The following is a 26,075-nucleotide window of genomic DNA, read 5'->3' as shown; positions in this document are numbered from 1 at the left end:
CGTGCGTCATGCCGCTTGTTGACCATAGGTGGTGCACGATTCGATAAAGCACCACCTCCTGCTCCGGGTGCGCCGCCACGACGACCATCGACCACACGAGCGGAGGGCCCCTCTCCCGCCAGAGAATTTTGTACACGTGGACCATGGGGCCCACGCGGATTGCATCTGTTGCATGCCTTCGTCTGCGCAAAATGAGTACGCGGGTGTAGCCATGAGACCGGGCACTCACATTGAGTTCGTCGGGTCGGGCACCCCGCGCGAGTCGCCGTGGTAGTGCGGCTGCATGTCGCGGACCAGCTCTATCATGGTGCGGAGGAGGTCACGTAACGACACCGTGGCACGGGTCCAGGGTCGGTTGTAGTCCGGACGCAGGTATGCCGGCCAGGTCCACTGCTGGTGGAAGTCTTGTGCCCCGTACAGGGGCGGGGGAACCGGAGGAGGCGACGCATCCCAGATCTCGCGAGGAGCGCCGCCTGCGAGGCCCATCGGGCTCGCTGCAACAGGCCCAGTCGCAGGACCTTGGACATGGGTGAGATGGGAGTTGGGAAGCAGGGCCCGGACGCTCACCTTGCTCAGGCGCGTCGCGCGCCGGCAAACCAGGCTCCGCAGCAATTGCTGAACCAGCGTTGCCGCCTGATACGCGTCACGCAAGGTAGGTCAGTAGTTAGTGGCAGGGCGTGGAACGGAAGGGCGCACCAAAGGCGGTGGCCGCAAAACCATCCCCGCGACGGGATCTGAAGGCGGGGGAAGCGCAGCAAAGGCCGTCGGGGCCGCGAGGAAAGCCGCTGGACCGCGCGCAGTGCCGCGACCGGGGTCACTCAAGCCAGCTGGGGAGTCGGAGCGATTGAAACGTGAGGGCGGGGAAGACATGATGGCTTCAAGGGTGGGGGAAGAGATGGAGGTGCGGAGGACGGGCGAGTATATGTAAGGCGCGTTAAGCGACCACTCTGCCGGTGCGGCAATCTAATCTGATGGGAAGTGACTCACCAACGACTAACGGACGGCGTGTTGCGCAAGGAGCTGGCCAATGAGAACGCTAAATCGAAAGGCAGACGGGAGGGAGTACGCGTCGGGCGGGCGCTTCGGAGTCAGCAGGTACGGACGGAGGCTCGCGGGAGCAGCGGAGCGCCCCTGCGTGAGCCCAGGGCTGTTATCAATGACATATTCGTTCGTTTTATGCCTCACTCATCGCAGTCTCCGCGAGCTTCGGAGGCGGTTGCGATTTCTCCAGGCAAATCCGGATCCGCGCGGCCATTTCCGAAAAGGCCGATCAGATCGCGCGTCCTCAATGGGAGGCCGCACCGTGCCCAGCAGCCAGGCCGCAGGCTTACGCCTGCGGTCTCGGCTGGCCTATGGTCATGCAGACCGCCGACATTACCCAACCGAGGGACCCCCTGCCAGCCGACCCATCCGACGCAGGAGGGGACAGCCGACATTGGAAAGGCGGATGGTGTGGCTGCCCGACATCGGCGTGTCCGATGCATATCGTGCAGCCCGACCGCGGCCACCCGATGCTCATGGAGATATCCGATGTTGGGTACCGAATGAATTCGCCCTGAGGTTGAAGAGGCGGAGCGGGAGGCCGGCCGACCTCGACTGCCCGATGAGTATGGGGCCCACCGACATCGGCCATTCCTATGGTGTTAGGGGCACCCGACGTCGGGTCGCCGGTCTTCGAACGTCTTAACAGGAAAGGCCGCAAGGTGCACCCATCCGACGCCGGCCAACCGATGGCCATAGATGCATCCGAGGTCGGTTGCACTATGCTTATAGGGCAGGTGTAAAAGCCGTTGCGGTCTTATACCAGCCGATGTCGGGTACCCAATGGGGATCGGATGGCTCAGTAATAACAGCTCGTACTGTATACATTACTATGCTACACTGACCCGTCGGCCGTCCCAATGACTATGGACGCAGAAGACCGCCGGCTGCCCAAACCCCATAGGCGGAAGAGGACGCATCGGCCGGCGTCGGCTGCTCGATGGCATGGGCTTAATGGATGCCTCGGCTCACTAATGCTCATGGGCAAATGCGCTGAATGGGCTCCCTCTGCCGCACGGGACCAACTGTGGAGGGGGTCAGTTTCGGCAGTGCAACAGAGCATAGACTCTCACAGTCCGACGGGGAGGGCCAGAGCAGGCGCGGCGGTGGCACCAGCGAGAAGGACAGAGAAGACAATGGAGTAGCGCATGGTGGGTCGTAAGATGTGCGTGACAGAAAAAAACGACGGTCGTGAAAAAAAGCGGGGCTAACCGGCGGTCAGCATCGGCGTTCAAGATGAACATGAGTGATATGGTACTCACCAACCAGTACCCTCACTTGAGTTGAGCTCGAATGGGAAGAGTGAGCTGAGGATTGGGGGAGAGAGCAGACTCCTTTTATATGTAAAGCTCCCAGCGCTGGACACGCCTACAAAAGGGTGTCTGGCGTTCTGCGAGTGTTCCATCACACAAGCAGCTCTCAGGCGGGCTCCAAGAGTGCAAAGCAAACCGGCGCCGACAACCACGGTCACATCGCGGCGACACGGGTACACGCGGAGTCCGCGTACCGTACACCGCATGCATTCCGGTCTCAAAGTCATTCTGCCTGCATCTATGGAGCAATTGTGCTCCGTGTAAATCGCAGGGTCAACGTGACCATTTAACCCGCATCTACTTCAAGAGGTACCTACAAAATCTGCGCGATATTAGCCTACGCCGTGAATGTCGTGGGTTGTAGAACCCACCGTCAGGAATCTGAGATGACAAGACATTTCATGTCCGAGAGTTGTCTGCCTGAGCTCAGCTGGCCGGACAGGGAATGGATATGATGAAACTCAGGAAATCTAGGTATCAGCGCGCAGTGCGGAAAGAAGCCCGCTATCACGATCTGCAGGGTTAGTAAAGTTGACGTCCTCAAGACTCGGTTGCGCACAAAACAATCAACTTGTTGCTCTGTGTCTGCGCTACAGTGCCGATAGTGAAGATTGTCTATACAGTTCGGAAGGCGTACCAAGCTTGGGTTGTGACAGGGCCTCCGAGTTATCATGATTCACTGCAAGCATCTGAGTAAGAGTACAGAACCCAAGAAACGAACCACGCCGTTCTGTGGCGCTCCATTCGGCACTCCACAGATCTACATCGGTACATGATTGACGCGCAGACGATGCGGTGCGGTACTGATCTACTAGCGGGTAAGTAACTTACGAAGATCCCTGAGGCGCACGTACTAAGTACTTAGTACTCACTATGTAGTGTTCAGGCGATGAACATACGAAGAGCGCTCCGCAATCGGCCCTTGCACCGTGTCGATGCGTAACGTCATTAGCCTTTGCTATCAAATGGGCAAGCACGCCGCTGGCACGGATTCGGTCATGGATCACGAAGAAGATACAAAGGGGAAATTTCCGTCGGATATTCCACAAACGTGAGCGTGTTCAACTCGACGTTCCGTACATCTGATCGCATGTTGGTGAGCGAGGCCTACGGGACATCGTACATAATCCCGGAGCAGATGGCAACCTCGCTCGCGTTTGTTTACATTTGTTTGTTTGTTTATTCCCGTTATTGTTACTGAGGCCTGAGGGCGGTGCCCTAAGTACTATGTAGACATTACATACGAAATCTAGTCATTCTTGTCCGTGGTCGCGTAGCATCGCCATGCGCCGAAGCTTCCGGCAGGCATGGTATAGTAGAGTTGTATGTGTAATCGCATGGGATGAGGGTGGAATAGAGAGATGTCGTGGTCCCTGCGTCGCGCCGCGCGCACGTCGTCGTGCATCATGTCTCCATCACCGTGTTCGCGTCTTCGCAGCCTTCAAGTTCAAGTCCGAGTCCGCGTCTGTCATCTCTAGGTCTCCGTACGGAAGCAGCCGGTGTCATGAATGTATCGGAACAGGGGCTTTACTTAGGGTGCCCTGGGAGTTAGAGAGGTCTTTGATCGAACGTGCTGCGGTTTGTTTACACGAAATTCATCATGGGGCGTGGGCCTTCCGGATCGGTCGTCTCTGGCCTGTCATGCATTCGTAAACCCGGACAAGTAAACATCATGCAGCAGCCCCTTTTTCAGGTATTGACGGGCGTTCAAACTGCAGAATGACTCGGGGTGAGGCAGTTGCGTGTACTACACGGATAATGACGGCTGCTTACATGGCCATCATGGAATGTACGTAGACTGCGAGAGGAGTTCAGTTGGTCAACGGTGTGCGGCAGATGAAAGACGACGGCAAATAGAATGTGTACCTTTGCCCCCAATAGAGTGAAATACAATCCATATCACATTCTGTTCATACAAGTATGCTAACCACTTTTACCGGCATCGTCAGTACTAGTGTGCCATGACAATATATCGCACATATATAATGACACACCGTTGTACACAACGCGATTTGCATCACACTGTAGTGTCGTTCCCGTGTTTCATCAGTTATTGCAATACAAGGGGATTCGGGGAAGTGCCTCACGCAGAGAGGACACCGCGATTCACAACGTGCGCGATGAGCTTGCGAATCAGGCTGTCCGTTCTAAGTGAATGAGATGTCACTGTGAGGTGGTCAAAGCAATGGGTGAGAAGTACTGTACTGTTTGGAACCTGTCTTCTTCTTGTTTAACACCCATGAAAGGACGACGCAGATGTACACATCTGTTACTGCAGCAAGCCAGACTCTGGCCATCATCGGTGCCTGATACACAATCAGCCGCCATTCTTTCCCAAGATTGTATCTCGAAGACCTACTGTGACCGCAGGTCGAAGTCTCCAGAAAACCCAGTGGTAAGCCGGCGTACTGCCAGTCTTATACACCTCAGAATATCAATTCGAAGCTTAAGGTTCTCTTACGCAATAACAAGTACACCCCTGTGAGAGAGGGAGAAAAGGTGTGGTCAGTATGATTGGCAGTGCGATGACTTGAAAGACTGTACAAAGGCTCATGGCTAGCATGCAGAGGTCAAAATAGCGTCCGACTGGACAGTGCTCGAGGACACTCACCTAGAGACAAAAGTGATGATAGCAGCTAAATCCAAATTCCTCGTCAGAACTTTACCGACACACTAACAACCGGGCACTTACCGGAAGAACAGTCAACGCTATCTTAGCCTTCAAAGGAGAGTTTGATAGCACTAGAGATCATGTATGTGTTAGAGTATTGTGTACATATCCATTAGTTACCCGGAAACTTACAATGCCATATGCCATGGATGTAGAACCTAGGACAATCTCAACATGGCAGTTTGTTACCGGAGGTCTCCAATACACACATCTGTACGGCGCAGATAATTACGGACTGCATGAGCATTAGTTCCTGACTGCTGTACCATCGGAGGATGACGTGCCATAGTTGCATACTCCAGCTGCGATTTTGACAGGGATCAGTAGGTCTTGTTTTGTTATCGTAGGATAAGGTAAGCAACAGTACTCACGTCGAATGTTCTGCATGAAGAATATGTGAGCTGGATACTCACGCACGTGAGAACACACTGTGTACAAAAAGGCTGCGTACTTCGGGTAAGTAAGAGTGTTCGGTAAGTCGCCGTGATGTCGAACAACGATGGACCACACGATCTATTATTTGCGATTATAGTGATCCGCTTCATCTACGGCCAGCAAGAAACTGCACACGTACACAACTGTCAGCAGCGGTCACAACTGTGTCAAGCAGCCTTGCGAGCTATGTTAGTTTTGACGACTTGAACCCGAAGCAGAGTTGTTGCCAACCAAATCAAGAACACCTGAACAGCTGTCAGTACGGAACACAACAGATCCATTGCTTGAAACTGGATGACGCACGAATCCCTTGAGATATAGTTGGTCATGGTCCAGGTAATGACGAGTATAGTAGAAGAATTGAGCACATGCAAGTCCATACAACCTGAAGGACTTCGTCAATGCTGTGAACATATTGGGTTGCTGGACTCACATCACGGAAAAGGGGCCGAGCGCCACAAACATGCATCCTATGCTTGGACCGATATCGATGTGCTGAGTCGCCATTTCACTGGATTGAGTTATCCGACGAATATCACCAATGGTGTAGGGCCGCGTCAGGAGTTCCCAAGCAAGCCGACGACATTCCGTCTACGAGGTTCGTATGTATATAAAGCTCTATGAATAGCCATGATGTGGCTGTAATCGCAAGCGTTATTATTGTTGTAGACTGCAGCGTTGGAAAACGTCGTACGGTGACCAATGACTCGACCCATGACAGCTCTCTGGCGACGTGACACTATCGGGTGGTGCCATCGTTGAAGCGGTGCGGAGGTCCCAGCCTCCCACAACGACACGTCTGGCGACGCAGACATAAAACAGTCGCCTTTCGCATCGCACGACTGTTGATTACCTATGGCACCGCCGCTAGAGCGATGCGTCGGGTGTGATGGTTAATGCGAGGTTTCGTATTGCAATACACAGTGCGCATGCGCAATCAATACGAGCTCACCTGTGTTTGATCCCATTCGCGCCTTGCAGCCTTTAGATAGATGCGTGAGGTGTGATTCATTCTATCCAGTCTTCACCGTGACAGCCAGGCGCTACGCTATCCTAATCAGTGTCCGGGACCACGCAATCTGACGTCGTCATTTCAAACTTACTATGTACTGTCCTGGCATTCGACTGCAATATGATTTCTAAGTCGCGTGTCAAATGCTACGTTGAACGACGGCCTGTTCGAGGCGCGTTGTTCAGTCATCGTACCACGGAAGATGCGACTACATACCGTGCCCTAGCCAATTCCCAGAGCGTGTAAGCACATCGGACTGCTGTGACTACTAGCATGCAGTACAGCAATCGTTGAATGTTGAACGTTTGAACATCGACTCTGCATCTGATCCGCCGTAATTCGGCGATAGATGCAGCAGAGCCTCAAACACGATCCTGAAGCGCTGCGAACAATCTGGAATGCGAGAATTGACCACGACACCACTGCAAGTCTCCGGCACACTGTTGGGGAACGAACGACTGTGCCAGTCGACTCCTGCCACTGGCAGTACTTCAAGCGTCAGGTTGCACAGAGCGCTGGCCGCTGTGTGTTCAGGAGACAGTTCACTTGCCCAGTAGAATATATCAAAAAGAATTGGATTCTGCATGGCCTCAGTCAAAGCGACAGATATTGCGGTAACGAAGAGCCAGAGTAAGTGAGTTACTACGTAATGAGCACAACTCGATTCGGAAACACAGCAGTTGCCTATTGCAGGGACTGGCGGATTTGCACATGCACCAGCCACGTGGGTACCGTCGTGAACCCGCTGACTTAAGCTCAAGACTACGTCGTCCTCAACAGACCCGCTGCTTCCCCATCTTGATTCTTGACCACCATGGACGCACCTTCCACCTCAGCAGCAGCCCTCAAGCTTGAAATAGCTCGTCTTTCAGGTGAACCATCCGAGAGAGCTCACCGGACATGTCACTCACCCCCGTACAGGTGTTATCAACCGCCACAAGACTGGAGAACATCATCCGCAATCGCGGCCGACGGTTCGGCCTACAGCACACCCTAGGAGCAACGTCTATGTCAATCCGAGCTACAAACCAGCCAGCAAGACCGCTCGTCCCCAAAACGCGCCCCCGCCGCGCTCGCAAGCCGCGGAGAGACCGTCTAACGCGCAGAAACATGATGTTGTCATCGGAGGGGTCGCCTTCGAGGCATCGGGGCGGAGCTTAGTTCGTAAAGACTGTACGCTCTCGTACCTTCGCTATCGTCAACGAATGCGCTATGATTGACTGTGCATTATAGTGGCCAAGCCGACAACAAGCGCACCCGGGCGGCCCATCTCAGCCAAGGCCGCTTTCATCAGAGACAAGAACGGCACCATGATCAATGCCAATCGTACATACAAGCCTAAAACGTCGCGCCGGATGCACTCCTCTGGTCGTAACATGACTCTCAACAACATGAGGAGACCTTATCAGTCAGTCCCATTTGTGCGTACGCTCTTGCCAGTTCAAACTTACTGGCTCCCCAGGAATCGCCGCGTATCCAACAAGCGAAAGTCCCTGAACAAGCCCTGCCCTCGTTTCACTACTACAGGTACGTCTTCAGCTCCGATCAGTCAGCCTGATCCATGCACGAACATGGAACTGCTCCCCGCGACTCCATTCTCTAGGTGCCTGCAATCGCGGCTTGACATGCATGTACCAGCACGATCCCTCCAAGATCGCCATCTGCTGGCCGTTCCTGCAGGGCAACTGCCCCAACACAGCTGAGACCTGCCCACTTTCGCACGACCCGACTCCGGAACGCACACCGCTCTGCGTGCACTTCGCGAACAACGGCCGGTGCACGCGGCCAAACTGCCCGTTCCCGCATGTCCGCGTCGGCCAACGTGGCGGCGTCTGCCGAGACTTTGCGGTACTCGGCTACTGCGAGAAGGGCCTTGACTGCGACAAGCAACACGTCCGTGAATGCCCCGACTTCGCGGAGAAGGGCGCCTGCACGACTAAGGGCTGCAAACTACCCCATGTCATCCGCGCCAACCGTGCTCGCAAGATTGTCCCTCCCACGGTAACCCCAAGGATACTAATAGCACGGATGCCTCTGCTGGACAGAGCTCCGCCACTGCTTCTGCTTCTTCTGTTGAGCCTGATGCTGGTTCTGATACTTCCAGTCCTCATCCGGTGACTGCAGAAGATGCACAGCTAGGCGATGAGTTCATCTCACTTACGTTCCACGAGAGCGATAGCGAAGATGACGAGGACGAGGAAGAGAGCGAAGGAGATGAAGAGGACGATGATGAAGAGGGTGACGAGCAATCAGAACCCCGCTCAGAGCCGTCACCGAGTGTTGAAGGTGTCTAAGTTACGGAACTTCTTGTGTAGTAGACATACCCCAGTGTAGCATGCATTCGCGTTGTGTTATTGGACGAGTGTAATACATTTCCATTGACGATTTCATCTGGCTGCGCCACACTCGAGATTGCGTGCACACTGACACAGCGTTTCTAAGAGTACATTGCATTGCACCCTCGTCCTGGAGAAGGTAGTCGAGTGGTTCATAGTGCATGAACATATGTAACGTGCGTGAGGCAAATACAGAGCATGAAGATACGAGAACGACAGACAAGACACTAAGCCTCGGTCAGGTCGCGCAACCGGCGGACCGTGCTAACGAAAAAGTCAGACGGAGACGTTGAGGGGTAGACTTGGGTTAACATACCTGCGGACAGTGGCAGCCGCTGTTGTCGATACAGTCCAGGCACCACCCGCGATCACCTTCTTGCACGACCCGCACTTCCAGATACCAACTGCCTGGCGCTTTACGGAGTCCTAGAAACGGGTGAAGACATTGAGAACTGTTTGTGGTCGATTGCGAGCGGACGCACCTTGCCGCAGAACGTGCATGTGTACCGGGCGTGCTGGGTGATTTCCATCTACGGAGTTACGGTTCCGCTTCAGTACACATCGACATAACATTCAGAGACAGAAGCACACCTTTTTCACCTGCTTACGCAGGGAGGCACCGTAACGCTAGACGTCCCAAACGTCCTCGTCAGTCCACCGCCGTACTGCTTGCTTCCGCACCGAGTCTATGGAAAACTCACGGTACCGTACTTTCCAGTCACGCCGACCTTGCGGGTTCGTTTCGTCTACGCACAGAGAGCAGTCAGCAAGCGTCACACATCCAGCGGCGTAGCGTACTCACCATCTTGAGGAGGGGCTTGCGTTGAGGAGACCGGCGTGCTTGGGGAATTCACGACTTACCGAGGCGCGTGAGGGAGTGTGGGAGGAACTGTATAGCTGCTCTCAGCCACCGTTATATTACATAATCCGAGGACCCGACAGGCGTCCGATACTGCACTTCGGCGCTTGTCCTCAGTCGCATCCTCGCCAACTCGGTCACTCATCTACTGATGCTGGCATAATTATGGCACTCGCACAGCTCGGAACTACCTACAAAGTAAAAGATGCTTCAGAGAAAGCGCGTGCTCGGAGCGCCAGGCTGTACTCCGTAAGTACAGTATCATAAGCGTCAGCCTTGGATATCCTGCCACCGTGGCGTCCTGACTCGGAGTTCCTGACCTGACCGGGACCCTTGAGTTTTGCTTGCAGCTGATTGAGGTGCGCGATACTTACCCGTCATACGCTTGCAACCGGTCATCTCGTAAAGAGCGTTGCATTCAGTGTGCTCGATTCCAGCTCTGATGTATCACGATACTGTGAGTCTCCGTGACGCGTCGCGCAGGTCTCCAGTTGAACGACTATCGCGACCTTGTGGCGTAAGACTTGCGCGGATGCGAAGACATTCCCGGTGATGGGATGCGGGTCTCCTCCCATGCCATATCTTCCCCTTTCCATAGTCAGGTTCGTTGCATTCGTTTTATAGGTGTCGCGTGAGCAAACTGACTGAACTATCAATGAATAGGAACTCAATGCTGGCTTTGCTCAGAACGTTAGACTACTTGGTCTACTGTTCCGTCCAACGTTTAACTTCTTCACCCGATACCGGCGGACATCCGATGTGTAACCCCTCACATGTCCAAATTGGACGCCACCCGAGGCAGAACAAGTCATAAACTTGACTCGAACCACAGCCACACAGTACGTGTTTTTCTGGCGAGGCCCTGGCCCCTACCTGGCCCCTGAAAATCGTGTATCTATTATCCTTTCCCGCAATCGTCCGACCTGGTGCACTATCAGGCATGTTATGAAATGCAAGGTACAGTCTGGCCTCGGTTTAGTATCCGACGTGTCTATCTTAACTCCCGTGCACTGCGGCACCTGAGTTCACGGCATACATCTATAGTGTCGCAAGCTTCACAGCGAGATAACTTGGCTTTTAGAAACACCCGCGAGCAGTCGTGTTCATTGAGCTGGGTTCAGGAAGGTGCCTCGCATATATATCCTTGTAGGTCCCAGGGCATCAAATGGCTCGTGCCTTGTACCGCTGTCTATCGTCGCGATATCGTGTATCGTGTATCCACCGCCGCTGGGCCCCAAATCAACGGTCTTAGCGTCCGGGCGTTCTGTAATAGCGGTCATACAAGCCTTTATGCGCCTGTATCTTATCTTCCCGAACACTTCGGAGCGAGACCTATCTGCGGTGTATAAGAGGTGCCCGGTGCACTGCATTGCACGCTGTTCCGCCTCCTCTTCGAAGGTCACATAGTCGTCGACATGGCCGAGTCAAGAAGTTCAGGAAGCACGAAGGAACGATTCCTCAAGTTCATAGAGGTCCCCATCGACGCCAATGCGGGGTACAAGAACGACGTATGTTCCTCGCTTATCTTTAATTCACTTGACTGACGCCACAAATAGCACTGGACCAACAGGGATCTAATCCCTATGCCCGTAGAGCGGCGGACGTATGCCATCTGGTCGTACTTCATCTATTGGTGTATCAGTGGCTTGTGCATCTCAGCGTACACCACGGGTAGCACGATGCTCTCCTACGGCTTGACTGCTCAGCAAGCGATCGTCGCTCTCGTGATCGGCGCGTTGTGTACAGGCTTCTTGTCCATATCCTGCGGTTGGATGGGAGAGAGGTATATTTAGTCCCTTGGGCGCGCTTCTGAGGTCAACTCACAGTATACCAACAGACACCACATAGGCTTCACCGTCGCCTCCAGGTTCACTTGGGGAATGAGGTAAGCCGGAACCGGTTGTACTCAGGGTGAATAAGGTTAACCGTACCCGGTGCATTGCGTAGAGGAGCCTACTTTCCCATCATCATCCGTTCTTTCACGTAAGCCTTGCTTCCGTCCGTAGTTGCCGTCGCCTTGTGCTCACAGCGCCTCACAGGACTATCTTGTAAGTGTAACGTGTCTTTGTCAAAATACATGCCAATCATGTTTTCAGCTGGGATGGGCTACAAGCATATTGGGGAGGTCAAGGTACGTTTTCTTAATCCTGACGTCACGGCGCCTAAAGTCTTTTATGCTGATCTTCTCTCCTTTTCTCCAGCTACGGCGGTGAGCAACACGGTGCTCGGTCTTGTAATGTACGTTAACGAACAGCGACGCAGGTGGTCATCGGGGCTATCATTCCAGGTAATTCACCGAATATTATTGCCCCTCTCGGAAACCCGCTGACATGTGTTCGCCGTAGGGTTCGCTCACATGTACGTGTGATTGAGCTACTGTCCCGGTCTTCGAGGTCTTAGGGGCAATAGGAAGCAAACCTTGGCCGGTGGAATCCTGCTCACGAAGGACTTCGTTGGGATGATGTAAGTCCTGCCTCACTCTTCGTTGCGCAAGCAGATTCTGAACTCCACGCTCAGCATATATTATATCTTCTTCATCACGATCATGCGCATTCCTCCCGAGAGGCTTCAAAAGCCGTTCATTGTCTCGTCGATCATGTTCGGTGGCACGTAAGTCATTTCAGTCCTTGATGGAAGATCCTTGAACACTCAACGACTTCATAGCCTCTTGGGCCTCCTTATTTGGGCTGTGTCTAACGTCCACGGACCTGGACCATTGTTCAAGGAACCGGGAGCGCCGGCAAACGGTAGCATAGGCTGGTCAGTACTGATGTGAACCGATCGCGAACGGAGTCTGACTCTCGACCAGGGCAATGATGTTCGGCATTACCGCTATCTTAGGATCATGGTAGGCGCTGTTTGCTACATCCGACGGGGCTTCGGTCACTGACGTGAGCAGGGGCGGAGGAACACTCGGTCAGAGCGACTGGACGCGTTATGCCAACCGGCCTTATGCGCCGACACTCTCACAGATGGTCGCTGCGTGCGTGATATTCGATTAGTTTCTCCAACGCTCTTTCTGACGCGTCTGTTGCAACAGACCATGCACAATCATTGTATGCGCCACCATTGGTATCATCGTGACGTCCTGCGCACAGCAGATTATCGGCGAGCTTGTCTGGGAACCGTTCCAGTTGTTGAGCGCGCTCCAGGATCACTAGTACGCCTATGCAGTGTTAGTTGGTGGATTTGAGCTTACCCGTACTCGTCTGCGTAGCAACAATTCCCCACGAGGTGAGCGACGCTGGCTTTAATGATGTCTTCTACGCGTGATCTGACAGGTTTCGCGCAGCTCGTTGTGGAATGTAAAACTCTCCGTCACATTGACGTACTCGACATTGACGCCTGTGCAGTTTCTTTGCAGGTCTTGGTTGTGTATGCGCACAGCTCGGCATCAGTATCGTCCTCAATTCCGTCAGTGCAGGAATGGATTTGGCGTGAGTATCTTCATCTTCTCCACCTACGGAAGGACCCAAGTGCTGACTCTTCTCCTTCCTAACGCAGTGGTCTCATGCCGTAGGTTATGGACACTTCCGTGTATCGCCGAACGTACTCACATTTCGAACAGGCGCTACATGAACATCAGGAGGGGTGCTTACTTCCTGGCTGTTCTTGGTCTGGCTTCAAACCCATGGCAGTATCTCTCCAATGCCGCGACCTTCCTCACTGTTCTCTCAGGCTTTGGAATCTTCCGTACGTCGCATTCCGAGATAGGTGTGGTAGTCTAATCCAATCTGTTACGCAGTGGCTCCGTTCACTGGCGTCATGCTCGCTGACTACCTGGTCGTGCGACGCTGCGTCATCAAGCTCGAGGACTGCTATATAGGCAATAGTAGCTCGATTTACTGGTACGAGTTCATTGGTGGACCCTGCTTGGGACGATGATGCTAAGACAGTCTTCATAGGTACTGGCACGGCTTCCACTGGCGCGCACTAGTCGCTTGGGTGATTGGTGTCTTCCCTACCATGCCAGGATTGATTATGACCGTGAATGACCCTGCTGCTTACAACGGCTGGGTCAGGACTTTCCACATAACGTTCTTCGTCGGTAAGCACGATTCACTCTCACACTAGATGGCGCCCTTTTGATGGCTGTGCTTTGCAGGACTTTCCGTGTCGTTCGCCGCGTTCTGGCTTATATGCACCATCTCTAAGCCAGTCGGGCTTGGAATTGGCACCAACTACCATGACGAGAGTATGTTCAAGCCTACTGATGATTCCGCATCGGACAAAGTCAGTACTATTGAGAAGGACGAGGGTGCAAACGTCACGGTGTCGGATGTCTAGATTCAAAGTTAGACTATTTAAGCTATAGCTGCGCTGCATTCTCCCATTGTATCATTGGTAGCACCTCTTGTGCGACCTGACTGTATGCTTTGCCTCTGATATGCGCGCATGACAAAATTGACGACCACGACTGTTTTATCTAAGATTATAGCACCAGTCGTTCTTGTTTGCTCTTGCTACGATGTATCGATTAGTTCTAAGCATAGGACTACGGTCACAGCATCTGACCCGTGCAGTAAGTAGAGTCGAGCATCAGTGGCTGAGATTTGGGCTTACTGCAACGGAGACTGGGGCCTGATCAACTCGGCGTGCAGAACGCGTTCAATCATACCACGTGATCGCGTCGACCCCGTTGTCGTGACCGTTGTTGGTTAGTACTGCCAGTTCGCTGAGCACTCGCGTTCACATCGAAACAACCTCAAGCTGAACAAGAACATGTCCACTGGCAAGTCATAATAGCGAATTATTGGCGAGTACTTACTCTACTAGCAAATTGAGCCCAACTTCTGATTGTATCGTATATGACCAAGTTCGAGGCAGTGGATGTGCTTGTTCGTGGTCGGAGGGCCCAGGAGGCGTGAACATAGGAGCCTACACCCCAACTTCACCCCCAGTGAGTCTGAGCGTGCATATTGATTTTGGTCAGCACTGGCTAGGTGTACGGTAGCTCTTGTTTGATGTTACATTTGCTGCATTGTATGGTGTCTGTCGAGTCTCGCCCTTGCTGCCATATCTGCTTGTGGTCGTTCTTTGAGTATAACAACAACCAGCTACTAGGGAACGACGTTCATCGTGACAGTTTGGCATATCGATGAGCGTTTGTCGCTATGAATCTGTCTTCAGACATCTGGTGGCGGTAAGGGCTGTCGCGTGCGCTGGTGCGCTCTCCCTTTGCATGGCATATCTCGGTAATATCCATATCCCTGCGCAGACAACAATGATTTTGCATGACTGACTGCATCCACACTTCATGATCGTCTGACACGTCGCGGCTTGCTGCGCTTGCCTATCAGCGGTCGCAAGTGATATTGTGGTCACTGCTTCTAAGCGACTACTATCGGTCCTCTCCAGAGGAGGATGCCCTAGTACACGCCTGTGCTCCGTTCATAGCATCGCAGAATATGTACAATTCATATGCTGAGATGGGCATGGATCTGAGACTTCGAATGAAATGGTGGGCTGACGTTCTACTAGCGACTCGCCGGCATCGGGAGTACGAGTACGCGGCACTTCCTGTGCAAGAAGCCAGGTACTGCCGGGAGGCCAGTCGAAAAAAGGAAGTTGCGTATGTTCTGCGGGCTCCCTAGCACTCAGCAGAACGTCCAGTGCAGTCAGACGCGTCAGGGCTGTGCGGCTCAACTGGCCCTTCGTATGCTTGGGGACACTCCTCGTTCCGACCTCGACAGTTCCCACCCACCACGATCCTCTCGAACATCACTTGTATTCTCTGTCGCTGGAGACGACAACTGCTATAATGCCGAAAAGAAGACGTGACCATAGTGACCCGTCGGAAGACAACAAAAACAACAAGAACAACAAAAAGCCGAAACGGCAGGCGAGACTGGAAGGGCTGGGAGATGATTCTCAGGTGCGTGCAATACAGATGACATATACGACGTACGAACGACTTACCCGGCCCTGTTTCGACCCATAGTTTCCGGAATATGGTCGACCGACCCTCGGGCCACGACATCTGCCTACGCCACAGGACACTTCGACGCATGCCGCACCCTGCCTACAACTAGTGCTTGCCACAGACTCATCTGGACACCTCGTGGAGCACGTACCGGAGCCATCAAGACGTCGTGGTCGTCCGCGAGGTTCTACTGCTACCAATCAAACCGCCACATCCGGCGGAAACGCGGAGCCTGCTCGTGCGCCGCGTCCTAGGCGAACACGTACCACGCGTCCTACAGCAGACCCATCTGTTGCCGGACCACCGTCACAGCGGTCGCATAAACCTGAAAACGATACAAAATCTGGTGATGGTCGAGTACCCGGAAAGCGTCGAGCTACATCACGCAAGACGGCGAAGGGCCCCACTCCCGGCCCCAGTGACCCTTCGCAGGCCATCCAGTCAAGCTATGCTTCCCAACCCTCCCTTCCCGCAGCTGAAGCTCGTCCTCTTGACAGCAACAGCCAATTTGCAGCCAATGACCCGAGAATGTACCCGGGCGTCCGACGCGTACCTCGCGTCGGAAGCGCTCTTGGAACGTATCCCGTCTCCTCTGGGCAGAGCACGGGAGACAGTTTGCATGGTCAAAGACGGCCTAGGACGCCGCCACAGCCCGTGCCGTCCGGCTCGCGGCTTCCAGCATGGCAAGCTCACATACTGCAACATGTGAGGCCTACTTCGATCGAGGCAGAATGGGTCGCTCCTGCACCGCCTGTAGGTCCAGCGGCGACTATCCATACACCACCGAGCGCAGCACGCCACCATGTATATGGAGGGGCAGCGTACGAATCATGGAACCCATCGCTTCCAGACACATATGAAGAGCCAGCGTACGCGGCACCGAGCCAACAGCAGCCAAGCGCGTACGCAGCATCGGGATCGACCTCAGCCTTGGCGGGTGCTCTACAGGAGGTACCTTCAAGGACTCCTGCTAGTTCCCAGAGCAACGCAGGGCCATTCGTGCCCCTACAGTACCCCGCGGCACCATACACATCCGGTATCGCTCACCGGGATCCGCGGACAATGCGTCACCCAACAAGGACGTCGCAGAGTCAGCTTCAGCGGCATCATCCCTATGCACATCCAGCGCCTGCTCGCTCGGAGCGACTGGACAGGGCATCGTTTGATCCCTTCATGAGTCTTCCACCGACGTACATGCCAAATCCTCCACCCTCTATAACGCAGACGTGGCAGCAAGCTCAGCCAAATGTGGATATGGGGTATTCTGAGTATCATTCTGAAAGGATACCAAACATGCAAGGAGACTTGCCCTACGCAGACGCCACATACCCATCATACTCGATGAGTCCATTCTCATCCGCAACATCAGGAACGTATGGAGAGAACAGCATCTCTGAATACGCAGCGGTCCTGCCTGGACCGCTGCATATGAACGATGTGATCAATCCATACGTGCCAGTGCCAGACTTGAACCATGCGCACAACATACCTGGCTACGCAATGGCACAAGGATCACTCCCTGCCCCAGGCACCATAGATGCTACGGTCATGCCATGGGACGAGACAGCGCACGTACCCTCATACGACGCCTTCTCGTCGTCACTGGACACGTACACTTTCGAGGACTTTGGTGCGTGCTGTTGACCCTTGATCTGAGCTGCGCTGACCCGCCGCTGGCTTTGCCTAGAACCCGGAAGTTGAGAAGACACAACAGACAATACCACCAATGAACCATCAGTCTCCACTACGATACCATAATAAGGCGCATACCTCGTGCAAAGTCCCTTCATAGGCACATATACCCACGGCCTCTGAGAATAATTGTTAGTGAATTGACCTATACCCCCTCCTTGGACTGGGAGACAAACCTGAGGAACGATGTAGCTTGAAGCTGTAGGATGCCACGTAGACATACTTACTAGTCTTAACGCCTGGAGACATACAAAGATAAGGTATCACCGAACAGGCTTCAGCGAATTAGTACACAGAAGTAATCGTACGCGATGCTCACAGTGACTGCCACGTAATCTGCCAATTGGCGACGGGGGTTACTGCATTTGCCTTTGCGAATCTTGCAGTGATGTACATCCATATTGTGCGGGCCTTGGTAGACGACTGCGCACAGCCTGAGTGTTTGATTTATCGAATGCAGCCGTCTGTTCATGGTTAGGCTCCAAAATCAACGCGTTGACGTAGAAACTTGGCGATGGCATTCTGACACAGAGCCAGCCGCCATCGGTAAAAAGTGCCCTGTTGAAAACCAAATGCGATTGATTAGTACAATTGACCTATAACATGATCCTTCGTCGTTGGCTTGGATGGGTATGACCTGTGTTCACTCGGAAGTGATCCTCGGCAAGGTGATCATTGTTCTTGACGTAGTCGGAACGAATGAGTGGCTGCAGGTCGAGGGAGGGGGTTCAATACATACCTGCAGTGTAACAGCTCAAAAGCAGCTGTAGAGCCGTTGTTGGGATACTCGCAGTCGAGTATGGAGATGAGAGTAGATGGCGACTGGCACAACGGCGGACGACGATCATGATCGATTGGGCGCGACGCGTGACGCGGGAATCGTCTTATGTAAGCGCCGGCGCACTCCTGAGTCTCCTCCTCTTTTTAGAAGGTGCTGTTCTTCACTCTGCTTTAACGTCGTCGTGCCACCGCATAGCCTGGACGAGAACCAAAAACCTCTTGCATTCTGATGAAAGGGCCTACAATTCCCTTGAGCACGCATTTTGACTATGACAGGGCATTATTCGGCACTCAGATGCACGCGCCCGCGGCCCGCATCGTCGTGTTTGTTGATTTCCGTCTCCAAACATGTCAAGAGTACGATGCCTGCGGCACGCGCACAGCCAAATCACGGTGAGAGGGTCTGCTTGTCAACCGCTGTAAGAAATGAAATCATGGAAGACGAGAATGTCGCTGTTGGTTGGGCTGACTGCCAGCCGCCTGTCTTGCTTGCAGATATGACCGCCTCGTCCCGTAGGTCTCCTGTTCTCCATCCTTTCCTTCGCTCTTCATTATTCCGTGAATCGCTCTTCCTTCGCTTTGTTGCATCTCGTTTGTTTTCCTGTCAAATCTGCTCTCTTCATCATCATGCCCGTCAAGACCCCTGTAATCCCAGCTGGGAGGAAGATCTGCAAGCCACCGGATCTAGCGACCACTACTAGATCTTCCGGCGTTGTTCTATCTCGCCCAACAGGAGTTTCGACCTCCATCGCTACTCTGGCACCTGAGTCACGCCGAAGGTCTACGATCACAGCTTCTGGTGAAGCACCAGGGCATGTGCTCAAGGCGAAGAATAACCAAGTACGTGTTGCATCTCTTCGCTGCATTTCTGCTCCAAAGTACTGAATTGACTATCGTACAAGGTTCTCGATCGTGACGGAACGCCCGCCAGCGCTGCTACACCGAGATACCTCCAACCGACCAATGCCTCTCTCTTACGAAGCGGAGCTGCCCCAGAGAATATCAACAACCGGACCCGTACGCGGTCGACCGTTGCACCCGCTCCCACGCAGAAGAAGACATCGGTCGCCTTTGGTTCTGCAATTTCCGCGACCACTGCGAGGCACAATCGCAAGACGGAAGTGCAAATTTCTCGCTCGTCAGCCACCCGGGGTACCGACGTCCACAAGACGACAAGCAAGTCTGCTGCCTCCCCTAGCACTCGTAGCGTGGGCCCTGTGAAATCGGTCGTACCCTTACGTCCGGGGCCTCCGATCTCGGCTAAACCTGTACAACGCACCGCTACACGGCATGGTTCTGCGCCTTCGCCAGTCACTACGAAGTTTATAGAGACGAAGGGCACGTCCGCCCCTGCGTTCGGTGCTGAGATTGGGAGACACGCTCGGTCGCGCAATATCGGTGGTGCTGCAAAGCGTACCACGAGTCCACTGCCTCCCAAGGCGCCCACTGCTACACGCCCGCCTTTCCGAGACCGAGCCAACGCTCCCTCGACCGTCCGAAGCCCGGTATCCAAGGACAATGTCGTCTCTCAGCCTCGTAGCGAATCTGGACGCAAGGTCATTCCCGGCATGCGTGCGACGGTCCGAACGGTCAGGCTCACAGAACAGAAGGCACCCGCTATTGTGTCCAATCCCACCAATGGCAAGCGGAACATACCGACAGTGCAGAAGATGGTCACCGAGGGAAAGCTTGGAGTTCGGGTCCGTCAAGATCTTCCGGTTCGCGCAAAAGAGTACGCTTTGTTTGCGATCGCTCGCACACTTATGATAGTTGATATCGTCCACTGCAGAGAGCCCGCGTTGTCACTCCAGGAGACCACGACCCCACTGCTTTCCGGAGTCGAATTGAGCGGTGCTATCGAGCTTGTTTTTCCCGGTAACGAGATCAGCAACTCTCACGAGCCTACCATTAGCGGACACGAGTCCAAGCCTAGTCCACTCATCAATAAGGGTACGCCTGCATGATATGCGCTGTGGCTCTCTCGTTCACACTACATTGCAGTTGATGCTGCTGGCGAACATGACGCTGCCGATTTAAGTGCTAAACTCGACGCACCTGTCGCCCAGGTCCATGAGAACGAGGATGATGCTTCGGGCCTTCTATGCCAACCTGAGCAAACACAAGACTGCGAACATGACCTCGGCGCAATAATTGTGGAAGGTGCGTCTGCTCTCCTATACCCTGATTGTTCCTTCTCAAATGGTTGTGCAGAGTGTGTTGGCGGACCTGTGTACTCTGGTCTCAGTGCGCCTTCTGATGCGGCTACCCACGACGTCAATGCGGGCGAAGTCACTACCTCGATCCATGAAGTTCAGCAAGAGCACCAGAAGGAGGAAGATACGAACAGCACGCTGCGTATGTCGTTTGTCTCTTCTCTGATGTCTGAGCTTCATGGTCCTCTACATAGCCTTTGCCGACAAGAGCGAGGAGTTTCTGCGTGTACCCTCCATCCCCTGCGCCAGGTCCCATGACATCAAGATACCGGATGAGGTGGTCATCGTTGACGCTCCTCCGCGGATGGCATCCCCGACCCTACTCGGCGATGGATCCTCAAACCCCGAGGGGGCTACGGTAATGGTCGGTGACACCGGAATCGGCGATTTCGGATCCTGCAAGAGCTCGCAAGACAAACTAGAGGCTACCGTCATCGGAGACGTCGATCAGTCCGTCACAGGCATCGTGCAATCATCTGACGAGGTTCCGATCACAGAGGCCGGCGCAGCACAGTTGACCGTGTCTGATACCATTCTTAGCATCAACGGGCTCCACGAGGAGCAAGTCGGTGCGTCTATCGAGGTCGAAGACAGCGCCGGTCTGCCTGCCGTCGACGCCGTCCATGAACTAGGACAGAATTGTTGGAAGTCCATCTTCGATATGAGCGAGGATGACTCATCGTTCATGGTACGTCCGCGAGGTACTGTATCATACCTCTGGCAATCAACTCTGATGTAATCTCGGTGTACAGGGAGCCAGCCATACGGAGGACAGCGTGGACGAGGTAGTTCTCGAGAAGATCAGAGAAGAGCTCTCTCGCCCTATGCCCGAGCCGGCGGTCCCCAAATTCGCAGATTGGGTGGACCCCGTTCTCGCTATGCACGCAGTCGGTGTGGTCCCCAAGGATCTCGGAGAGTTTTCGGGGCCATCTGTTTCCGAACAAGGCCCTGTCCAGCCTGAGGGTGTCTACGTTCTTCATCCAATGGTTGCCGCACTTGCGAACAAGGAGGACAGCAAGAAAGGACGCATCGGCAGCGGCTTCTTCAGCCGGATTCTGGGCAGGACGGCGTCCACTTCGAGCATCTCTTCGGTGCCGTCACCGCCCAGCACGCCTCCGCCTCTGCCCTCGCCACCACTCGATACTCCTCAGCTCACCGATGGCTCTACGTCCACGTCTTCGGTACGAAGCGCATCGCCTAGTAGCACCTCAGGCTCCCTCCCTGCCGCCTCACTTGTCTCCGACGTCGTTGCAACATCTGCCGCGCCTGGCCCCAGCAAGCGTGCAGGGTCCTTGCGCCGCTTGTTCGGCCTGGGCAACTGAGCGGTCGCGTCGACGTGGGGGTACGACTGGGGAGCGGAGGGTGCTGGTCTGCGCTGGAGACGAGGGCGACGTGCGAGGTGGGGAGAGATGAGAAGATGAAACTTGCTGCAAACACTACCGCCTACGAGCTCGAGCTAGTTTCGCTTGAAAGCCCGCTTGCACACCGTGTGGTCGACGTTAATGGTCGCTCAAACCTCAGGGAATGGCCGGCCTGACGCGGGAGTTGATGTGCCGCAAGCACTCAATTGGAAGACGAAGGAGGGCACGCGCTCCTCTACAGTCTGTCCTCATCCGCAGTCGCGTCGACCTCTTTACACGGACACAAGCCACAGTTTTGCATCAAGTTTCGCATTCCCCTCTTTCCACGACTCTTACGCCGCCTTCGCCTCCATCGCAGCTCAGCATCCTCTCTTCTCCAACTCGCATCCCCAATTTGACGAGAGCACTGCTTGGTCCCTCGCTTGAACTCAACATGGCATATTCTTCTGTCGAGACGTGTCTTCTTTCGTGGCAGCTTCTGTTTCCATCCATGCAGCATCATCTTTCAGTCTCTTTCATATCGCCAACTTCAATATTTACATTTACCCCGAATCCTCTTTTCCAGTCCCCTTGTTACTGTCCATTTCATTTCACTTGCCGCCCTTCCTTCGCCTCTACGCCTTCCTCTACTCCCATTTTCACATTCCATCTCGTTCCATGCCCTCACATCCTCCCCCAACCCATTCCCCTTTTCGTCATTCCTTGTCCCAACCTTCTTGTGCGCCTTACTTATTACTATTTTTATCAGACGTGGTGACATTGCACGCTCTCCGATGCCGCCCCTCTACTAGCAATCAGCTCTTAGCATCCGACATGATGCATTTGTGAATTGTGTCATGCTAGTCAATGATCATAGCCTCGTCTGTAAAGCTGGCAAATTGTAGTCGTGAGCACGTGCACGCTGCCGAGCAGCGCGTCCAGGACGCATCGCGAAAGTCGCGCTTCGCGTCCCAGTGCCGCCACCAATGCTGAGACTGTCAAAACCTCCTTCTCGTGTTCTTCGAGTCGCTCCTTGCTACCATTCCGCACGACATCAGCGACTGTATCATGCGTCGCATCCATCCTCGATGTCGACGACGACCGGAACGCGGTCTTCAGTCAACCCAGACGAGATAGCCCTCTTCTCTCGCCTGTCCTCGCATTGGTGGGACGAGCGTGGCGAGTTTCAGATGCTGCATAAAATGAACCCCATCAGAGTTCAGTTCATTCGCGAGAAACTGGTAAGGTGTCTTCTTGAATCAGTGAGGTACCGTAGTTGACGTCGGCATAGCTTGAGATGAGGAGAGAGGATGGCGAGGACCTCGCAGGCGAGAATAGGGTGCTAGAAGGACTCAACGTACTAGACGTGGGATGTGGAGGTGGCCTTCTTTGTGAGGTGTGCTTCCATGGCGCTGACCTCGCAGCCACGCTAACTTGAGCAGAGCCTCAGCAGACTGGGCGCAAACACGCTGGGCATTGACGCTTCTGCATCGAACATTGGCATCGCATCCTTGCATGCGTCGTCCGATCCTTCCCTCAACCTTTTGTCCTCCGTTTCCTCGTCCACTTTACCGTCGCCGCCGGGCAAAGGCAAGGGCACCCTGACGTACGAGCATACGTCTGCGGAGGACGTGCTTGCTACTCGTGGTCCGAAGCAGTTTGACGTTGTCTGCTCTATGGAGGTCCTCGAGCACGTCGACAACCCACGCGTATTCCTGCGCAACTGCGCTAACCTAGTCAAGGTGAGCCCCTACATCCCGTCCCCCGAATGCGTTCTGACCCGGCGCCGCGCAGCCTGGTGGACATCTCTTCCTCTCGACGATCTCGCGCACACCGCTCGCATACCTACTCACTATCTTCGCTGCGGAGGATGTCCTACGCCTCGTCACGCCCGGCACGCACACCTACTCCAAGTTCGTCCGGCCAGAGGAGCTCACGCAGTTCTTCTGCGAGCACCGCTCCAGCCCAGAGGAAACGCCATGGATCTCCCGTCTGTATGGGGGCCTGCCTACGCGTACGGAGGCGGAGACGCGTGGGATGATATACGTGCCGTGGAAGAGTGAATGGGCGCTGGTCCCCCGCGGCGCCGTGGGCGCAAGTTGGGGAGAGGGGTGCAACTACCTCTTCTGGGTTCGGAGACCCCTAGAGTGAACGTGCTCTGGCTTATGCTGCGCGGCATCGGACTGTGGCACCTTTCGTCGTATTCGCGTGGTGGACCATGTTGTGCATAGCAACATAGTACATAAGATAGTAAGATACGATCCAGCCCAAACTTCTGTTCTCGCACTCGGATCGAGGATGAGAAGTGCATATGAGACGTCCAGATATGGATTTGGGGCGTTGGGAATACCATGCGATGCATTCAGCATCTGAAGGAGTGCAGTACGTACCATCAGCTCAGTCACCGTTCGCCTCACATGAGGCACTGAAGATGAACACGAACAGCCCCCTCATGTGCATGAATCTTAACGCGACCGTTAAAGGGCACCTTCGAGGAGGGGTTTTCATGAATTCTCGAGACTGTTACTTCCGTACATGCCACCTTGTCAGGATCTCCAGGACTTGTGTCTTCGACTCAGAATCTGGGTCATACCAGCGCAGGATGACCATGGTAGAACATGCTGTTAGGACACGCTCGGATTCCCCTTACCGCGTCATTGAACCTTTCAAACCAAGGTCCGAGATGCGTCTTCCGTGAAACCTGATACATGCGACACGCCTCCTTTCAGGTGCTTCCGGGCATTGAGCCTAGACATGAGCACGATTAGTATATAGTAAGCCCGGGCGTACTGCAAGGCAAAGCGGCCCGGGGAAATTAATGACCACTCACACGGCCATCATCGAGTTCACGTAGACTACAGGACGTCAGCACAGCGCGTACGACGGTGTCAGTGACGTACTCTTTCCTCCAGCGCAATGGAAGATCGCCCAGATCATCTTGTCCTGGTCGATGGAACTCAAATACTGGCGCGGACGTGAGCTAGCATGTATGGGGTGCCTGGAATTGCAGACGAACCGTCCCAAGGAGCATGATTTGTATGACGCTGAAAGTTATTCTTGCAGTAGCAGACTCCGAGCTGTTAGACTAGGCTGAATAACGCACGTTGTCAGAATCCCGCGATTGATGATGTATACAGTAAGTGTACGTATGACACTGTCCATGCTTGAGCGCAGACAGTTAGTCTAATACAATGTGCGTCAGCCCGCGGCTCGTAAGGCCACCATATACCGTGAACTTGGACAGACCATATGCAGACAACCTCAACCCTGTGATCAACACTAGTGCCTGCACTGAACAAGAACAGGACGTACGAGAATCTTTACGAACACTTTGTCATGCTGATGGTAGTTCCGAGAGTAATGTACGACTTGTGCGCATGTAAACCCATAGAACCTGCGACAGGTGTTACACTGGCAGACGACAATTTGAACACGCATTGGGTACAACTTACATTGCGGAAAACAATGCGCCGATAAATATGCCTCCCATGGTGGGATCAAGGTTGACACGTAAGATCGGCATGCTTCACCAGATGTTCAATCCGTCTGGAAACTCTCTGCTTGCGGACACAGTTCGAGGGCAGACACAGTTCGAGGGCAGACACAATGTGAGGGCATACTACGATACGCTAGACCCCTAGTATTTATCTGAAATTGAACGCGCAAAGATCAAGTTCATCGCAAGTTCATCGTATCACCTTCATGTCCCGGGAACCTTTCTTGCCGTAAGTTCAAACCCCGGCCTACCATGGCCAGCGGTACCGGTGCGACAGTGATAAGCTTCCAGTCGAAGTGCCAGCAGACCACTGTAAGGTACTAATGCGATCACAGGTTACCTACGAGAAGCAATCCAGAGCTCCTGTTGACGCTCTATGAAGGCAAGGTTCAGTCAGCGACTGAATGGATCAGAACAACGCGATGAAACAGACCGCCTGTATACATTGTATGTACATCGTGATACGTTGGGGCTATGTCCGCATAGACGAGGCTATGTGACACTTGCTGAATGAACCAAGCAGTCTGAGGATTGATTAATTCGATGACCATTAATGATCGCCATGAAGATCAGTACCAAGCTTGATTACTTACCACTAGACAAATCTTCGCAGAGAACCAAGTACTCATTTGCCATGCATTTCGAGATCGAGCAGTGCTTGCAGCTCATACACAAGGGGCAATGATGAGGCAAGGATGGTGAACTCTAGCTGAATGTTGAACGTTAACCTTCAAGATGAACCAACTGTGTCATTGATTGCTCAACACTCCATTGTATATAACGACAACAGACGCCTGGATGCACGAGAACATTGACAAGGAGCTTGTGATGTCTCAGTGCTGCTCAAAACGTACTGAATGCGTGAGGCGATCGACCCACCTGACTGAGAACAATCCCCGGACGAGTAGATTTATTGTGAAGGAATTAAGATCAACGCGGACATTATACATGCCTCCGACGGCTG

At 53.8% G+C, this 26,075-nt stretch overlaps 8 protein-coding genes across 8 annotated transcripts; 5 read left to right on the top strand and 3 right to left on the bottom strand.

The window, feature by feature from the left end:
• Positions 1–52: 52 nt before the first annotated feature.
• On the bottom strand, positions 53–2,191 carry B0H18DRAFT_952042 (uncharacterized protein; the record flags this gene model as incomplete). The annotated part of the gene is made up of 7 exons (XM_048042071.1): positions 53–182; positions 230–494; positions 568–633; positions 999–1,147; positions 1,332–1,766; positions 1,887–2,066; positions 2,115–2,191. Coding segments are annotated over 7 exons (1,302 nt in total), but the record flags the coding sequence as incomplete, so codon positions are not given.
• Positions 2,192–7,223: 5,032 nt separating this feature from the next.
• On the top strand, positions 7,224–8,863 carry B0H18DRAFT_984213 (uncharacterized protein). The gene is made up of 5 exons (XM_048044661.1): positions 7,224–7,344; positions 7,394–7,645; positions 7,706–7,999; positions 8,076–8,461; positions 8,485–8,863. Exons 1-5 carry the CDS (start codon positions 7,287–7,289, stop codon positions 8,764–8,766), a joined length of 1,272 nt encoding a protein of 423 aa, XP_047897958.1. The 5' UTR covers positions 7,224–7,286; the 3' UTR covers positions 8,767–8,863.
• Position 8,864: 1 nt separating this feature from the next.
• B0H18DRAFT_984207 (60S ribosomal protein L37) lies at positions 8,865–9,663 on the bottom strand. Its single transcript, XM_048044660.1, has 6 exons — positions 9,611–9,663; positions 9,510–9,554; positions 9,400–9,435; positions 9,291–9,338; positions 9,125–9,234; positions 8,865–9,072 (listed from the first exon to the last, which is right to left on the bottom strand). The coding sequence occupies exons 1-6, from the start codon at positions 9,611–9,613 to the stop codon at positions 9,036–9,038; spliced, it is 279 nt and encodes a 92-aa protein (XP_047897957.1). The 5' UTR covers positions 9,614–9,663; the 3' UTR covers positions 8,865–9,035.
• A 1,208-nt stretch (positions 9,664–10,871) lies between these two features.
• B0H18DRAFT_928522 (permease for cytosine/purines, uracil, thiamine, allantoin-domain-containing protein) lies at positions 10,872–14,131 on the top strand. The gene is made up of 22 exons (XM_048041674.1): positions 10,872–11,175; positions 11,224–11,450; positions 11,505–11,552; positions 11,615–11,650; positions 11,707–11,715; positions 11,764–11,805; positions 11,929–11,954; positions 12,013–12,025; positions 12,077–12,130; positions 12,185–12,277; positions 12,332–12,427; positions 12,477–12,515; positions 12,567–12,650; positions 12,708–12,827; positions 12,885–12,901; positions 12,960–12,972; positions 13,021–13,104; positions 13,172–13,183; positions 13,236–13,360; positions 13,413–13,515; positions 13,573–13,715; positions 13,773–14,131. Exons 1-22 carry the CDS (start codon positions 11,083–11,085, stop codon positions 13,952–13,954), a joined length of 1,659 nt encoding a protein of 552 aa, XP_047897956.1. The 5' UTR covers positions 10,872–11,082; the 3' UTR covers positions 13,955–14,131.
• Positions 14,132–16,100: 1,969 nt separating this feature from the next.
• On the top strand, positions 16,101–17,521 carry B0H18DRAFT_984192 (uncharacterized protein). The gene is made up of 2 exons (XM_048044659.1): positions 16,101–17,401; positions 17,459–17,521. Exon 1 carries the CDS (start codon positions 16,119–16,121, stop codon positions 17,232–17,234), a length of 1,116 nt encoding a protein of 371 aa, XP_047897955.1. The 5' UTR covers positions 16,101–16,118; the 3' UTR covers positions 17,235–17,401; positions 17,459–17,521.
• A 4,177-nt stretch (positions 17,522–21,698) lies between these two features.
• On the top strand, positions 21,699–22,429 carry B0H18DRAFT_648393 (uncharacterized protein). The gene has a single exon (XM_048038951.1). The coding sequence runs from the start codon at positions 21,800–21,802 to the stop codon at positions 22,391–22,393; it is 594 nt and encodes a 197-aa protein (XP_047897954.1). The 5' UTR covers positions 21,699–21,799; the 3' UTR covers positions 22,394–22,429.
• Positions 22,430–22,703: 274 nt separating this feature from the next.
• Positions 22,704–23,766, top strand: B0H18DRAFT_1115504 (S-adenosyl-L-methionine-dependent methyltransferase; the record flags this gene model as incomplete). Its single annotated transcript, XM_048033275.1, has 4 exons — positions 22,704–22,856; positions 22,907–23,011; positions 23,058–23,357; positions 23,410–23,766. The coding sequence occupies 4 exons, from the start codon at positions 22,704–22,706 to the stop codon at positions 23,764–23,766; spliced, it is 915 nt and encodes a 304-aa protein (XP_047897953.1).
• A 515-nt stretch (positions 23,767–24,281) lies between these two features.
• On the bottom strand, positions 24,282–25,138 carry B0H18DRAFT_952036 (uncharacterized protein; the record flags this gene model as incomplete). Its single annotated transcript, XM_048042070.1, has 7 exons — positions 24,282–24,363; positions 24,446–24,470; positions 24,516–24,579; positions 24,719–24,769; positions 24,845–24,901; positions 24,928–25,009; positions 25,068–25,138. 7 exons carry the CDS (start codon positions 25,136–25,138, stop codon positions 24,282–24,284), a joined length of 432 nt encoding a protein of 143 aa, XP_047897952.1.
• Positions 25,139–26,075: the final 937 nt, after the last annotated feature.

This window comes from Fomitopsis serialis (genome assembly GCF_022376445.1).
Source record: "Fomitopsis serialis strain Sig1Antser10 chromosome Unknown B0H18scaffold_8, whole genome shotgun sequence".
NCBI classification, from domain to species: domain Eukaryota; kingdom Fungi; phylum Basidiomycota; class Agaricomycetes; order Polyporales; family Fomitopsidaceae; genus Fomitopsis; species Fomitopsis serialis.
This window is presented reverse-complemented; position numbering and strand designations above follow the sequence as displayed.

Bases quoted from the DNA above. Each gene is read 5' to 3' on its own strand.
- B0H18DRAFT_928522 (XM_048041674.1), top strand. From the start codon at position 11,083: ATGGCCGAGTCAAGAAGTTCAGGAAGCACGAAGGAACGATTCCTCAAG. The intron at 12,516-12,566 runs GTAGGCGCTGTT...TGACGTGAGCAG, and splicing joins ACCGCTATCTTAGGATCATG to GGGCGGAGGAACACTCGGTC. The intron at 13,716-13,772 runs GTAAGCACGATT...TGTGCTTTGCAG, and splicing joins CCACATAACGTTCTTCGTCG to GACTTTCCGTGTCGTTCGCC.
- B0H18DRAFT_984213 (XM_048044661.1), top strand. From the start codon at position 7,287: ATGGACGCACCTTCCACCTCAGCAGCAGCCCTCAAGCTTGAAATAGCT. The intron at 7,345-7,393 runs GTGAACCATCCG...ACCCCCGTACAG, and splicing joins TGAAATAGCTCGTCTTTCAG to GTGTTATCAACCGCCACAAG. The intron at 8,000-8,075 runs GTACGTCTTCAG...TCCATTCTCTAG, and splicing joins CCCTCGTTTCACTACTACAG to GTGCCTGCAATCGCGGCTTG.
- B0H18DRAFT_984192 (XM_048044659.1), top strand. From the start codon at position 16,119: ATGTACCCGGGCGTCCGACGCGTACCTCGCGTCGGAAGCGCTCTTGGA.
- B0H18DRAFT_648393 (XM_048038951.1), top strand. From the start codon at position 21,800: ATGGCCGGCCTGACGCGGGAGTTGATGTGCCGCAAGCACTCAATTGGA.
- B0H18DRAFT_984207 (XM_048044660.1), bottom strand. The intron at 9,436-9,509 runs GTGAGTTTTCCA...TGGGACGTCTAG, and splicing joins TGACTGGAAAGTACGGTACC to CGTTACGGTGCCTCCCTGCG. The intron at 9,339-9,399 runs GTGTGCTTCTGT...GTAACTCCGTAG, and splicing joins TGCGTAAGCAGGTGAAAAAG to ATGGAAATCACCCAGCACGC.